Source organism: Phacochoerus africanus, chromosome 4 (assembly GCF_016906955.1).
Source record: "Phacochoerus africanus isolate WHEZ1 chromosome 4, ROS_Pafr_v1, whole genome shotgun sequence".
NCBI lineage: Eukaryota > Metazoa > Chordata > Mammalia > Artiodactyla > Suidae > Phacochoerus > Phacochoerus africanus.
The window spans coordinates 71,926,202-71,940,948 of NC_062547.1; the positions used below are offsets into that span (position 1 = coordinate 71,926,202).

The 14,747-nt window shown below is 53.0% G+C and overlaps 1 protein-coding gene across 2 annotated transcripts; it reads left to right on the forward strand.

Annotated features, from left to right (window-relative positions):
* The first annotated feature begins 4,254 nt into the window (after positions 1-4,254).
* On the forward strand, positions 4,255-14,557 carry PEX11G (peroxisomal biogenesis factor 11 gamma). Of its 2 annotated transcripts, none has more exons than XM_047777292.1 (5): positions 4,255-4,358; positions 6,553-6,741; positions 9,887-10,065; positions 13,465-13,527; positions 14,018-14,557. In XM_047777292.1, the coding sequence occupies exons 1-5, from the start codon at positions 4,299-4,301 to the stop codon at positions 14,247-14,249; spliced, it is 723 nt and encodes a 240-aa protein (XP_047633248.1). In that variant the 5' UTR covers positions 4,255-4,298; the 3' UTR covers positions 14,250-14,557. The 2 variants fall into 2 exon arrangements, with proteins under 2 accessions (XP_047633248.1, XP_047633249.1); XM_047777293.1 differs by having other exon boundaries at positions 4,296-4,358; positions 6,483-6,741.
* The last annotated feature ends 190 nt before the right edge of the window (positions 14,558-14,747 follow it).

A 14,747-nucleotide genomic window follows, 5' to 3' on the forward strand; every position in this document is an offset into this window, starting at 1 on the left:
CTCATGGATACTAGTTGGATTTGTTTCCGCTGGGCCACAATGGGACCTCCTGCTACTGCAGCCTTAACCAATACCTCTATGGCATGGCATAACTATCATTTCTTCTGTTGTCTGGAATGATTAACATCCAGTCTCTTGGCAAGATTAATGCTTATAATACAGTCTTATGGTCTGTAATTTGTACTTTGAGCTAGAGCTCCAGGACTTATGTACTGAGTGGATTCCTTTTCACTCAGTTCAAGCAAATTGTTACTTTGTCCACTAGGTTGAGGTCCCCTGACCAGCTTCCCAGCCTGGAGCCCAGCGGGGAACTTTGGCTCAGCCAAGTTCATGGAAATCGACCTTGTCCGTGCTGCTGGGAAAAGGAGGACCCGGAGGTGGATCTTGGATGCTATCAGGAAGCAAGGGGACGAGGTAACGCTCTCCTGGGGAGAACTGAATGAATACTTTTGGTCCAGACATCTAAGGAGTGAAGCAAGATTAAAGCCATGATTGGTAAAGGAACGGCAGTTCGCAGATTAGCTGGGAAATGTCTGGTTGCTCTTGTGGTTTGGACAGTGTTCATGTTTTGTCTTGTTTCACCATGGTCACAGAGTGGCCTTGTCCGAGGTAGGCATTCTGTGAAATCGTGTCCAGTGAGAGAGAACACCAGTGCCTGGCTGTAATCGCCTGGCCAGCTCCCAGCACCAACAAGGCCAGCTGTGAATGCCAGGCTTGTTCCTGTCTCTTGCCCAAAGGTCAGGCTCAGCTTTAACCAGATGATAGAGAATGCTGGGAGGGCTGGGATCTGCCAGTGAGGCTCACTGCTGGCTTCCTGGTGCTTTAGAATCCATTCTAAGAACCTGCCTGGTGCTCAGCAGGTAGGCAGAGAAATGCATTGTGCTCTTTCTTACAAGGCCCTTGCGGACAGTACAGGCTCAAGAGAAGGGACCTAGCTACTCATGCAGAGGCAGACTGCAACCTGAAGCCCTTTTCCCTCTGCAGGCCTTGGGCTTGGCTTGGATTTTTTTTTTTTTCCTTTTTAGGGCCTCGCCTGTACCATATGGAAGTTCCCAGGCTAGGGGTCAAATCAGAGCTACAGCTGTCAGCCAGCTGCCCCAGCCACAGCAACACTAGATCAGAGACGAGTCTGTGACCTACACCCCAGCTCATGGCAGCACTGGATCCTTAACCCACTGAGCGAGGCCAGTGATCAAACCCGCATCCTCAGGTACACGATGTCAGGTTCTTAACCTGCTAAGCCACAATGGGAACTCCTTCAAGGGACATTTTGGTGGCTGTTGGGACATGGGAAGCATGTGTGGTGGGAAAGAAGTGAGGGTGATGTCCAGGTCTATGGCTGGTGATGGGCAGGGGCGGGGGATGGGGGCTGAGACAGGGGTTCGGAAGGAAAGATGTTTGAGAATGATGCTAATGTCAGTCTGGGCCTTGCAGAGTGTGAGGGGCTTAAGGGATCAGCAGGGGAAATGCAGGGGGTGGGTGGGGACAGGAGACAGGGCAGCATGGGAGAGAGATGGGGCAGAGGCCAGAGAAGGGGTGGCTAGGGAAATCACTCGAGTGGGCAGGACCTTGCAGGACAATGTGGATAGAGTATGAACAGAGAGCTTTGGATGGGGGTGCTGAGCTCTGCAGGCAGCACCGCTTATTGAAATCTGTTTTGTGCCAGGCCCTGCGGATACAGCCGTGACCAAGACAGATTAAAATCCCTGCCCTGGGAGTTCCCGTCGTGGCGCAGTGGTTAACGAATCCGACTAGGAACCATGAGGTTGCGGGTTCGGTCCCTGCCCTTGCTCAGTGGGTTAAGGATCCGGCGTTGCCGTGAGCTGTGGTGTAGGTCGCAGATGCGGCTCGGATCCTGTGTTGCTGTGGCTCTGGCGTAGGCCGGTGGCTACAACTCCGATTCAACCCCTAGCCTGGGAACCTCCATATGCCGCGGGAGCGGCCCAATAAATAGCAAAAATAAATAAATAAATAAATAAAAATAAAATCCCTGCCCTGGTGGAGTTCACATTCCGTTGAGGAGAGACAAATAACCGGATAACTATAACAAGATGACTAGGTTAAGAAGCAGAGTATCCAGTTACATTAGATAGTGTTACATGCTAAGAAGAAAAATCAGGCAGCAAGGATTGTGGGTAGGAAGTGCCCAGGAGGGTGTGCCAGGGAGGCCTCATGAGAGGATGACATTTGAGGAAACAGGAGGAGGAGGTGAGAGAGGGAGCCATGTGGATCTCTGGAGAGGGAGCCTTACAGGCAGAGGGAATAGCATATGCAAAGGTCCTGGGGCAGGTGGGCACTGCAGCTGCAAAGAACAAGATGAAGGAAATGTGGTTGGTTAGGAGTGAATGAGGCTGGAAGAGTAATAGGAGTCAAAATCAAGAGGAGTTGTTTTTGTGGGATTTTCCTGGTGGCCTAGAGCTTAAGGATCTGGCCTTGTCATTGCCGTGATGTGGGTTTGATCCCTGGGCTGGGAACTTCTGCATGCTGCATGCGTGACCAAAAAAAAAAAAAAAAAAAGAGGAAATGTGCATTTATTTGTTTACTTATGTATGTATGTATGTCTTTTTAGGGCTGCACCTGCAGCCTGTGGAAATTCCCAGGCTAGGGGTTGAATTGGAGCTGTAGCTGCCAGCCTACGCCACGACCACAGAAACGCTGGATCTTTAACCCACTGAGTGAGGCCCGGGATCAAATCCACGGCCTCCTGGATACTGGTCGGGTTCATTACTGCTGAGCCACAACGGAAATTTTTTTTTTTTTTTTAAAGGAAATCAGTTGAGTGTCTGCTTCGATGCAGTGAGTTAAGAATTTGACTGCAGTGGCTCAGGTCACTGTGGAGGTGCAGGTTTGACCCCCAGCCCCACACATTGGGTTAAAGGATCTGGCGTTGCTGCAGTTGCTGCAATTGGGTCACCGTGGCTCAGATTCAGCCCCTGGCCTGGGAACTTCTGTATGCCATGGGTGTGGCCATAAAAAAAGAAAATGCATTGGATATTATTAAAATTTGGAATTCCCTGGTGGCCTAGCTGGTTAAGGGTCCAGCATTGTCACTGCTGCCGCTCAGGTTCGATCCCTGACCTGGGAACTTCTCCAAGGATAGTTCAAGTGTTGGCAAGAATATGGAGAAACTTTTTGTGCATTGCTGGTGGGAACCGAAAATGTCGTAGCCATTGTGTGGTGAAGGCGGGCAGCTGCATCTCAGATTTGACTCCTAGCCTGGGAACTTCCACATGCCACAGGTGCAACCCTAAAAAGAAAGAAAGAAAGAAAAAAAAAGTGAACATTTAATCTCTTCCTAGTGACAGCTAAAGAATGTGGCTTGCCATCTGGCTCTACAAGGATTGAGTTATTGGCTACTGCAGTCGCTGATCTTCACATACCCTGAAAGGAGTTCGGGGTGGAGATCAGGAATAAGTCTCTTCGTGTTCTGGGAGAAGTGGCAGGACAGGCTTTCAGTTAGGTATTTTCAGGACAAATTTTTTTGTAAGCCTGGATTTTGGCCTCTAGGAAAAGCACTAACACCCTTATCTGAGCTATCTGTTCCCAGTGACCAGCTGCAACCTTCTACTGAGATGTGTGCTCGATTACACATAACCTTCTCCAAAATCACGTTATGTACTGACCTCCCTCCCCCCATCTTTTCTGAGCAGCTCCTCAGAGCTGAGAGGCTGTCTCTTGGGCTATCGTCCTCAGTAAGTCCACAAGTAAAACTGAAACTGACAGCTCTCACGGATGTGGGTTTGTATTTCACTCAACACCAACCACCCAGTTTTCCTCTCAGGTGCCACTCTGCTAGGGAACTGTTGACTCTTGTCTATTCTTCTAGACTGATTCTGTAGCGTTTCCCTAACTTTCTAAAAATGTCTTATGTGAAAGGACAACAACAACCCATGCTCCCTATAGACAAACAGACAATGCGGAAAGGGGGAAGCAGAAAAATTAAAAAAAGAAAACTCCCTTCCTGGACCACAGCAAACAGGTCGATGCTCTTGTTTGGATTTTTTTTCCTTTTTTTAATGTGTGTGTGGTTGGTTAACGTGGAAAACACAGGTTGCCTGGGGGGCGGGCAGACGACCATGAGCTCCGAGGGCCGCCAGGGTGCACAAACCCGGAGAAGCGCGCACGTGCCAGCCCCAGAATTGCAAACCCTGTCTCTCCCAGAAACAGACAAAGGGCCGGTTCCGGAACAAAGAGTCGCGACCGCGTCTGCGCAGAACATTCCGGGAGCGCGGCCTCGCGCCGAGTCCGCCCCCTGGCGCGCCGCGCAGACGTCACGGTGACGTCACAGCGGAGGCACCATGGTGGCCCTGAGCGGTCTGGCGTCGGCGCTGGAGTCGTACAGGGGCCGCGACCGCCTGGTGAGGCTGGGGTGGAACGCGGCCAGAGGTCCCGAAGTCGGATCAAAGCTCAGAGACTGGGAAACTGAAGCCAAAGAGGGAGCGGGGTCACTCAAGGTCCCCCATGGCAGAGGCCCTGTCGGAGCTGGGCTCCAACCCTGTCCCTTAGCGGTGGACATTTAGATTGTTCCGGCCGTCCCGTCGTGACTGGTCGGTTACAATATCAGCCAGATCCTGACGTTTGCACATTGGGATCCTACCAGATCACTGCAGTAGTTTGCATCCAAACAATATCATATGATTTAGGGTGTTGCAGGGCTCCCCCTATGGCTGGTCATTTGGGTTCTGACCAAACCCCCTTATAGTTGGACACTTAGGTTGTTCTGGCAGATTCAACCTGGCTGGACACTTCCATGCCAAACAGGCCCATGTTTTAGGATCTGACTAGGCCACTGTAGTTTGTCCCATGGTTATCCAAACAATCATATAGGAGAGTTCCCTGGTGGTCTAGTGGCTAAGGGTTTAGCATTGTCACTGCTGTGGCTGGGTTCAGTCCCTGGCCTGGGAACTTCCACATGCTGCGGTCACGGCCAAAATAATAATAAAATCTCACATAGGGATTTAAGATTTTGCAGGCCTTTCCCTGTGGCTGGATATTGAGGTTTGACCATATGACCTCTGGTTGGGCTTTTTAAAATTTATTTATTTATTTATTTATTTTGTCTTTTTGCCACTTTTTGGGCTGCTCCCGCGGCATATGGAGGTTCCCAGGCTAGGGGTCCAATTGGAGCTGTAGCCACCAGCCTACGCTGGAGCCACAGCAACTCAGGATCCGAGCCACGTCTGCGGCCTACACTACAGCTCACAGCAGTGCCAGATCCTTAACCCACTGAGCAAGGCCAGGGATCGAACCTGCAACCTCATGGTTCCTAGTCGGATTCGTTAACCACAGAGCTGCGACGGGAACTCCTGGTTGGGCATTTAGATTGTTTCTCCCAGGCCCCGAGGTCAGACTCTGAGCTCATCCCAATCAGTCTCCGGGAATGTACCAGTGGCAGGTATTTAGGTTCTAGTCAAATCCCCTATGAGTGGGTATTCAGGTTTTAACAAATGCCCCAGGCTGGACATTTAAATTGCACCATTTTGCCATAACAAGGGTGCTGAAAAGGAATTATATGTGAAAATAATATATAGGACAATTAAAAAAGCAACTTCTAAAAGATGAGAGAGTTCTGTTGTGGCTCAGTGGTGATGAGCCCATGAACCCGACTAGTATACATGAGGATGCGGATCCCTGGCCTCACTCAGAGGATTAAGGATCCAGTGTTGCTGTGAGCTGTGGTGTAAGTTGCATATGCGGCTCAGATCCTGAGTTGTGGCTGTGGTATAGGCCGGCAGTTGTAGCTCCGATTCAACCCCTAGCCTGAGAACTTCCATATGCCATGGGTGCAGCCCTAAAAAGCTAAAAATAAATAAATAAAAGCAGATGAGGAACTCCCCCATGGTGCAATGGGATTAACGGCATCTTGGGAGCGCTGGGACACATGTTCAATCCCCAGCCCGACACACTGGGTTGAGGATCTGGCATTGCCGCAGCTGCAGCTTAGGTAGAGACTGTGGCTCCGATCTGATCCCTGGTCTGGGAACTCCATGTGCCACGGGGCAGCCAAAAATGAAAAAAAAGAAAAAAGCAGATGAAGTAAAGATATATAAGGGTGGACACAGTTCACAATGCCCCAAATCACCCACTAAGTGGCTTCCTTCTCACTAAAGTAATAGCAGGTTATCCTTTTGTCCATTGGGTTAGGCCCGGTCACCTCCCCAATCCCCAGCCCAGCCGTGGATGTTGGTCCAGCCAGGCAAATACAAATATATATCCATTTCCACATAGACCTCTTGTCTGCTGGGAAAAGGAGGATCTAGGAGGTGGGAAGTGGGGGTTTCTTTTTCTTGTCCCCATCACATATGTCTCCAAAGGCTGTGCCCCTCAGCAAACATGGGCCAGCCCTCCGTTAGCCTCCACAGTGCCTTTTAGCCAGTCATGTCATGTTTCTCCATTTGGCCCACCTACAAGTATCTTTTTAAACTTTTGGCTTTTATCAGAAGTTTGTTGATGTAGACTCTTCCTCCCACTTGATCCCACAGGGCCCAGGTCAGGGGTGATCCAAATCAGTCCTGCAGCACGGCCATGCTGACGACTTCTGGTTTCCCACAGATCCGAACGCTGGGTTACTGCTGCCAGCTGGTGGGCGGGGTCCTGGTGGAGCAGCGTGCTACCAGGTCAGAAGTGGGGACGCGCCTGCTGGTACTGTCCTCCCAACTCAGCCACTGCAGGACCATCCTGCGACTCTTTGATGACCTGGCCATGTTTGTCTACACTAAGCAGTACGGCCTTGGGGCAGAGGTAACAGGGGGCGTGGGGTTGTTGGGAGGGGGTGTGGACCCTGTGAAGTTGGCGTCTTATGGTCTGGTCTTTATAAAGGCAACTCTGTGAGCATTTTATGATTATTTTCAATTTTACTTTTTTTGGAGGGGGAGACATGTTCTCATTTCAGTTTCAATTAAAAAATTAGCTGTGGAATTCCTGTTGTGGCTCAGTGGGTTAAGAACCCAACTAGTATCTGTGAAGATGCGAGTTCAGTCCCTGCCCTCCCTCAGTGGGTTAAGGATCCCACACTGCCACAAGCTGCAGCATAGGTTGCAGATGCAGCTTGAATTGGGCATCGCTGTGGCTGTGGGGTAGGCCTCAGCTGCAGCTCTAATTCGACCCCTAGCCTGGGAACTTCCACATGCCTCAGGTTCGGCCTGAAAAAGAAAAAGAAAAATAGCTGACTTCCCTGGTGGCTCAGCGGATTAAGGATCTGGCCTTATCACTGCTATGGCTCTGGCTACTGCTGTGGTGCGGGTTTGATCCCTGACTGGGGAACTTGTGCATGCCATGGGCGCAGCCAGAATCAGTCAATCAATAGTTAATACATTTGCACATACAGAAGACTATGTAATAAAAAAAGTCTCTCCCTCCCAATTCCCATGGCCACCAGTTTTCTTCCTCAGAGGCAGCCACAATTGTCAGCCTCTTGTGTTTCTTTCATGAGATCCCCTTAGCTCCTCAGGCAGATATGCATTGCTCACATAAATAGTTGTATGCCATTTACACTCTTCTGCCACTTGCTTTTTTCACTTAAGAGTACAACTTAGAGGTCATTCCATATCAATCAGAAAGGAACTCTTTTTTTGTTGTTGTTGTTGTTGCTATTTCTTGGGCCGCTCCCGCAGCATATGGAGGTTCCCAGGCTAGGGGTCTAATCGGAGCTGCAGCCACCGGCCTATGCCAGAGCCACAGCAACGCGGGATCCGAGCCGCGTCTGCAACCTACACCACAGCTCACGGCAACACCGGATCGTTAACCCACTGAGCAAGGGCAGGGACCGAACCCGCAACCTCATGGTTCCTAGTCGGATTCGTTAACCACTGCGCCACGACGGGAATTCTGAAAGGAACTCTTCTTTAGGGCCACGTAATACTCTGCCATGTCGCCGGATGGTGATTTATGTAACTGATCCCCTGTTGGACATGGCGATATTTACAACATTCTGCTGTTAGAACTGCATCCTTCCACAGGAGTGCTGGTGGGTCTACAGCAGCGTTCCTCCTGTGGTGTGTGTGTGGGGGGACAGGGGGTGCAGTCTTGTCCCCTCCCCCAGGGGATGAGAAGCTGCCCTGGGCCAGCCTGGCTGAGTCACACCTGCTTCCTGGGCTGCCCTGCCCCATTCCCCCTGCTTTCCTGGGGTGTCTTCTCAGCCATTGGCTCAGATGCTCTCCCCTTCTGCCCCAGCCCCATGGCTCGATCATCCCAAATCTCAAGGGTTTCCCTGAACCCTCCTGTTTTGACACCCTTCTCTTTGACCTCTTCTTTGATTAGGGTATGCTTCCTCTGCATCCCCAGAGGATCTCCTGCCACTCCCCATCTCTGTGAAAACTCTCCCGAGTCCCCAGGCAAAGGGGTGGGGGGCTCTTTGCATCTTGTATATCCCTTGGCCAGACAAGAACCTCTTTTGTTGGGTCTTCTCTTTATATGTCTATGCCCCCCCAACCCCCGTGGGATTCTCCTCCTCCCCCATTTAGGGTATGGACCTTGATGCTTCTCAGAAAACAGTGGAGGAATGAGCACACTGGGGTGGGGGTGGAGGCCTATGGTCATGGAGGGGTGAAGTGTGCCAGAACACCCCAGGCAGGATGGGGGAGATGGAGTGAGGTTCCAAACCCAACGGAAGGCTGGCCAGTAGGAAAAAGGGGGGAAGCAAGCATTGGTGGGCCTTGGGGGGATTCCTGGGAAGACAGAGGTAAAGGCAGGGAAGTGAGGGCCTTGGCTGGGGACTCAACCAGCTTTGCGGCCTGGAGGGGGCTTGGCCCTGAGGGGCGGAGCACAGGGAAGAGGCCCCTGCTGCCTCAATTGGCCTTGCCTTGCTGGCTACAGGCCAGGTTCAGAACTCAGGGTTGGAGAGTGTGGGATTTGCAATTCAGTGCCCTGAGGCCCATCCCTGGATGAGATGGGGCAGGTGGCAGCTCACCCTAAGCGCCTCAGTTTGCCTATTTATGGGGCTGATTTGGGGGAGGTGACCTAAGCCTTGCAGCATAGTAGCTGCTTGGAGTTGGTACCCCAGTCTGCCTGGTCAAGCTTTGCTGCAGGGCTGGGTCCCCTGCTCCCTGCTCAGGGTCCTGTACCAGAGAGCTTTGCCTGGAGACCCTGCACAGGAACTAGGAAGGCTCTGATGGAGGACGTCCCACGCTGTCCTATGCGAGAGTCATCTGGGAACTTAAAAAATAATTCCTGGAGTTCCTGCTGTGGCCCAGTGGGTTAATGATCTGGCTTGTCTCTGTGGAGGCTCGGATTCCACCCTTGGCCTGGGAACTTCCATATGCCATGGCTATGGCTGAAGAAGGAAAACTAAAAAAAAAAAAAAAAAAAAAAAAGACTTCCTGGATTTCCCATCTTGATGCAGAGGAAATGAATCCAACTAGGAATCATGAAGTTGTGGGTTTGATCCCTGGCCTTGCTCAAGGGGTTAAAGATCCAGCGTTGCTGTGAGCTGTGGTGTAGGTTGCAGATGCAGCTTTTGTCCTGCTTTGCTGTGGCTGTGGTATAGGCCGGCAGCTGTAGCTCTGATTCCATTCCTAGCCTGGGCACCTCTGTATGCTGCGGCGATGGTCCTAAAAAGTAAAAAAAAAAAAGAGACTTCCCAATGCCAGGGTGTACCCCAGCTCTGTTGAGGCGGAATCTGGGGTTGGGGGCTGGGTGTGGGGTTTTTCGAACTCCCCGGTGGCTCCACTGTGTGGCTGAATTGAGACCCACTGCTCCAGTGGGCAATGTCGCCCCAACTGCTGAGAAGTCAGGCCTCTCTTCTCTTGCGGTGTCAGCCCTGGGCCAGCCTGCCAGGCCTAGGCATTGCCTTGGGACTGCCACCTGGCATGGCCTGACTCCCCCTCCAAATGGGCGGTGGGTAGGTCCAACCCCAGGCCCACCCCCCGCCTCTCTCCTGGCCCCGCAGGAGGAGGACGTCTTTGTCCGCTGTGTGTCTGTTCTGGGCAACCTGGCCGACCAGCTCTACTACCCCTGTGAGCACGTTGCTTGGGCTGCTGACACCAAAATCCTCCACGTGGACTCTGCTCGGTGGTGGACACTGAGCACAACCTTCTGGGGCCTCTCCCTGCTCCTAGGGATTGCTAGGTAAGCGGTGTCACCGCCCAGCCCTCCAGGAGCCTGGAAGGGAACCCCCGAGATCCCCCAGGGCTGTCAGACATGCTGGAGGCACATGTGTCTTTGTCTCTTCTGCTTTTTCCAATTCCTGTCACCATCCCATTGTATTTGTTCCCCTATTGCTGTTGAAACATTTCCACAGACTTAGTGGCTTTAAGCAACACACATTTGATCATCTTAACAGTTCTGGAGGTTGGAAGACCAAAATGGGTCTCACTAGGCTAAAATCAAGGTGTGGGCAGGGCTTGTGTTCCTTCTAGAGGCTCCAGAGAGAAGCACCGGGCTTTTTCAGCTTCTAGGGACCGCCCGCCTTCCTTGCTGCCTGGTCCCCTCCCCTATCTCTGAAGCACCTCACTCCAGCCTCTGCTTCTGCTGTCACATCTCCTTCTCTGACTCTGAGCCTCCTGCCTCCTTCTTATGAGGGTCCTTGTGATGACACTGAGCCCACCCAGATAACCTCCCATCTCCAGACCTTAACAATTTGGAAAGTCTTTTTTTTTTTTTTTTTTTTTTTTGCCATGTAAGGGAATTCACATCATAATCGTGGAGATAGGATGTGGACATTAAAAAAAAAAAAAAAAAAAAGTTCCTGCTATGGCTCAGTGGTTAATGAACCTGACTAGTATCCATGAGGACTTGGGTTCAATGACTGGCCCTGTCAGTGGGTTAAGGATCAGGCATTGCTGTGAGCTGTGGTGTAGGTCGCAAACTCGGCTCTGATCTGGTGTTGCTGTGCCTGTAGTGTAGGCTGGCAGCTGCAGCTCTGATTCAGCCCCTACCCCGGGAACTTCCTTATGCTGAGGGTATGACCCTAAAAAAAAAAAAAAAATGTGGACATCTTTGTGGGGCCATGATTGTGCCGGTCAAACCCAGGAAATAACTCTGGAGCCTGAACGGAAGTAGCTGGTGTGGCTGCCTTTACCCCAGTCCCTAAGTTCTGCTTGCACTGTCATCAGCAAACATCCTCGGATAAAACAGCCAGGAGTCTCCAGACTGGCCCCGGCTTCCAAAAACTGTGAGGTTTCTAGAATTAAAAAAAATAATGGTTTCCTCCCATTTTCTCCTCTGCAAACTTACTGAGTTCAGAGTCTCCTGTCCCAGAAAGCAAGGGCGAAGCAGGGCCCCTCCAGTGCCCATGTTTCATGGCAGCAAAGGTCTCTCAGCTCCTCGAAGGGAGGTGAGGCCACCCCTGACCTCCGGGTGTGGCGGGGCAGCGCTCCTGTCTGCTGTCACTTGTCCCTTGGCATACACTCCAGTAGCCCTTGTCTCCCCCATGCCCCCAATTATTTGTTTATCGGAGATGGCCTGGAAAATGACCAAACCCCAGGATGGAAGATTCTGATTGCCCGCAGTCCCACCCAGAGACCCCCACTCTTTATACTCTGGTGATTCTTCCCAGCCTTTGATTTTTTTTTTTTGTCTTTTGTTGTTGTTGTTGCTATTTCTTGGGCCGCTCCCGAGGCATATGGAGGTTCCCAGGCTAGGGGTTGAATCGGAGCTGTGGCCACTGGCCTACGCCAGAGCCACAGCAACGTGGGATCCGAGCCGCGTCTGCAACCTACACCATAGCTCACGGCAACGCCGGATCCTTAACCCACTGAGCAAGGGCAGGGACCGAACCCCCAACCTCATGATTCCTAGTCGGATTCGTTAACCACTGCGCCACGACGGGAACTCCTACCCAGCCTTTGATTTTTGATGCTCCGCCGACACATTCCTTATTTCTGCTCTCCTGTTTCACAGACGTGGCTCCTGCCTGTTGTGAGCTCCCCTCTCCATGCCTGTCTGTGGAGTGAGGCCTGTGGCTCTTGGCATCATCCTTCTCTGTGAGGTCCAGAGCCTGGGCTGTATGCGCTGAGGCCAAACCTCCTGGGGGCCACGGCTCATGGCCTCTCCTTAGGGTGCCTCGTAACTTCCTGTTCCTGCTTCAGGGGCATTCTTGGTTCCATTAATTAATTAATTATTTTTGGCTGTGCCCGCGGCATGCAGGAGTTCTGGGGCTAGACATCAAACCTTCGCCAGAGCAGTACGCTGAGCCACGTTAGTGACAACACTGAATCCTTAACCCACTGAGCCACTGGGGAACTGCCTCTGTTAAATTTTTTTGATAGAGACTTTATTTTTTTAGAGCAGTTTTAGATTCACAGCAAAATTGAGCCGGAAGTAAAGCGGGTGTCCACATATTGCCTGTACACGCACAGCTTCCCCCACCGTCAACGTGGCACCAGAGCAATTTGTTACAGGCCAGTCAATGAACTGACACTGACACTATTATCACCCCAAGTCCATAGTTAACTTTAGGGTTCACTCTTCGTGTTGCATGTTTTATGAATTTGGACAAACGAATGATGACATGATTCACCACTGCAGCATCACACAGAGTATTTTCGCCACCTTCAAAAGCGTATTTTTAGGATGAATATGTCCTACCTATTATTCCATTTATTTTTCGGGCATCTAGAAAAGACAGCCTTTCTCAGTATTTGGCGTGAGCAGGGGCGTGGGGGTCGGGGAGCATTTGGTGTGTGCTCGTCATGACCAGGTATCCCTAAGACCCCAGGGTGCCAGAGAGTCACCTGGGAGGCCTTTGAAATATAGGCCAGCGGTTCTGATTCTTTGGGTCCAGGGAATCCCGGGAATCATCATTTTGCTCGAGTCCCCCAGGTGGTTCTGATACAGATTCACTGTCCTATATACCCTCAGGGGACATGTCACCCAGTGGGGGGGCACACAGTGGCCGGGGAGGTGGACCCCAGTCAGGAAGTCTGACCCAGGCCAGCACACCCAGGCTGCAGGGCGCAAGGGCCAGGCACAGCAGCCGGGGTGGACAGACACCATGCGGCCCCCCAGAAACCCCAGGGAACACTAGGGGATGCCCGTCTGGTGGCCACCACCTCAGGCTGCAGTCACCAGCTCTCACACAGAGAAGGTCATTTAGCCTCACCTTAGACAAGTCCAGCCAGTGTCAGGGGTGCACGTGTGGGAGGGGAAGCAGCTTTCTCAGGCCAGTCCAGGTGGGGGCCTGCCTCAGTATTCTTATCTGTAGAGGAGTGGCCTGTGGGCTGGGCCATAAACACTGCATGTGGCCCAGTATTTCTTTGAGCTGTGGTTCTGGGCCAGTGGTTTGCAGAGGCTGGGCTGGAGCCTGGCTGGCTGGAAGCACTGGATGTACCTGGGCAGATGGGGGAGGGGAGGTCTGCATTCTGAACAAGTCCCCAGCAGCCCGGGGCTCCAGGAGGGTGCGGGATGGTTGGAACCACCTGTTCAGCAAAGTTTATAGGGAACCTGAGGCCCAGTGGCAGGCGGGGAGCCCCCCTGGGCCTGAGCCCCCAGCCTGCTCTTCCCACCCCATCCTCTGCGGTGTTGCAGGTCCCTGTGGATGGTCCTGAAGCTGAGACGGAGGCTGAGGAGCCCCCAGGTAGCCTCCCCAAGGTATGATGTCCAGGGTTTCACCCCAGTTTTAGAAAGGCTGACTTCCTGCAGGCTGGGGTCCCCCGTGGGTTTTCCAGCCAGGGAGTGTCCAGAGTCACCAGTGGTCAACCCTGCCCTGTGCAGGCCCCGTGCTGGGGTGTGATGTGGGCAAGATTGAGGGGCCTCAGGGCAACCTTGGGTGGATGATAGCACCTTTACAGATGGGGCACCCAAGGCCAGCTGGAGGCCTCACAGACAGGAAATGCAGAGCCACGACTCGAGGGCTGAGCCTTCACGGCCGGATCCCCATCAGGGAGGATGAGCAGAGGTAGAGTCTGTCTTGAGGACCAAGGTCGGTCCTGTCTCATCCTGGGAAAGAACACGGGCTAGGGCGGCAATGGGTGTAGGCCCTGGGGGTCGGGGGCGGGGGTGGAGGTGGGTTAGGGGGGTTGGATCCGAGGCTCAGGCTGTGGGCCCTCTTCCTACCCGAGTGCCATCTCTCCTCCCACAGCTGGCGGCCCTGGGGCAAGCAGAGGGCCGTGGAGGCCCAGATCCGGTCGGAGGTGCTGACCCTCCTGAGCAACTTGGCTGACCTGGCCAACGCAGTGCACTGGCTACCCCCGGGCATCCTGTGGTCTGGCTGCTTGCCCCCGTGGGTGGTGGGCCTCCTGGGTACCATCTCCTCCCTCCTCAGCGTGTACCAGGCAGCCCAGGCCGGTGGCCAGGCTGACGCTGACCCCTGATGGGACCCAGGTGCCCATGGACTTGGCTGGAAGCCCAATGAGTGTCCCTTCCCAAGGGCAACGATGGCCCGGGTGGGAGCCGGGTCTTTCATGGAGCAAATCAAGGCCAGGTGCACCTGCGGCCCCCCAGGACCAGCGTCCTCCGGGGCAGAGCGGAAAGATCCCACGAAGTCTGTGCAGTGGATAAGGGCATCGCAGGCTGGAGTACTGAATCCAGTAAAGGGAGCGGGGGAGCAGGGACAGGCGGCCTGCACCAGGGGGGGCGTGAGGAAGGTCTGAGTGAGAGTCAATTAAATGCTGTGGGGCTGCTGCAGGCTGGGTGTGAGCTTATTCCCGAACTCTGGGCCCTCCTGTCTGTGGCCACTTGCTCTTTCTCTGCAGAGGGGCCGGGGTGCCCCTGTGCCTTATCTTAGGGAGGCTGTGCAGGGGCTCCTCTGGACATGGCAACAAGCCGGGGTCCAGCTTCCCATGGGCTGGAGCTCTGGTAGGAAGTCATGC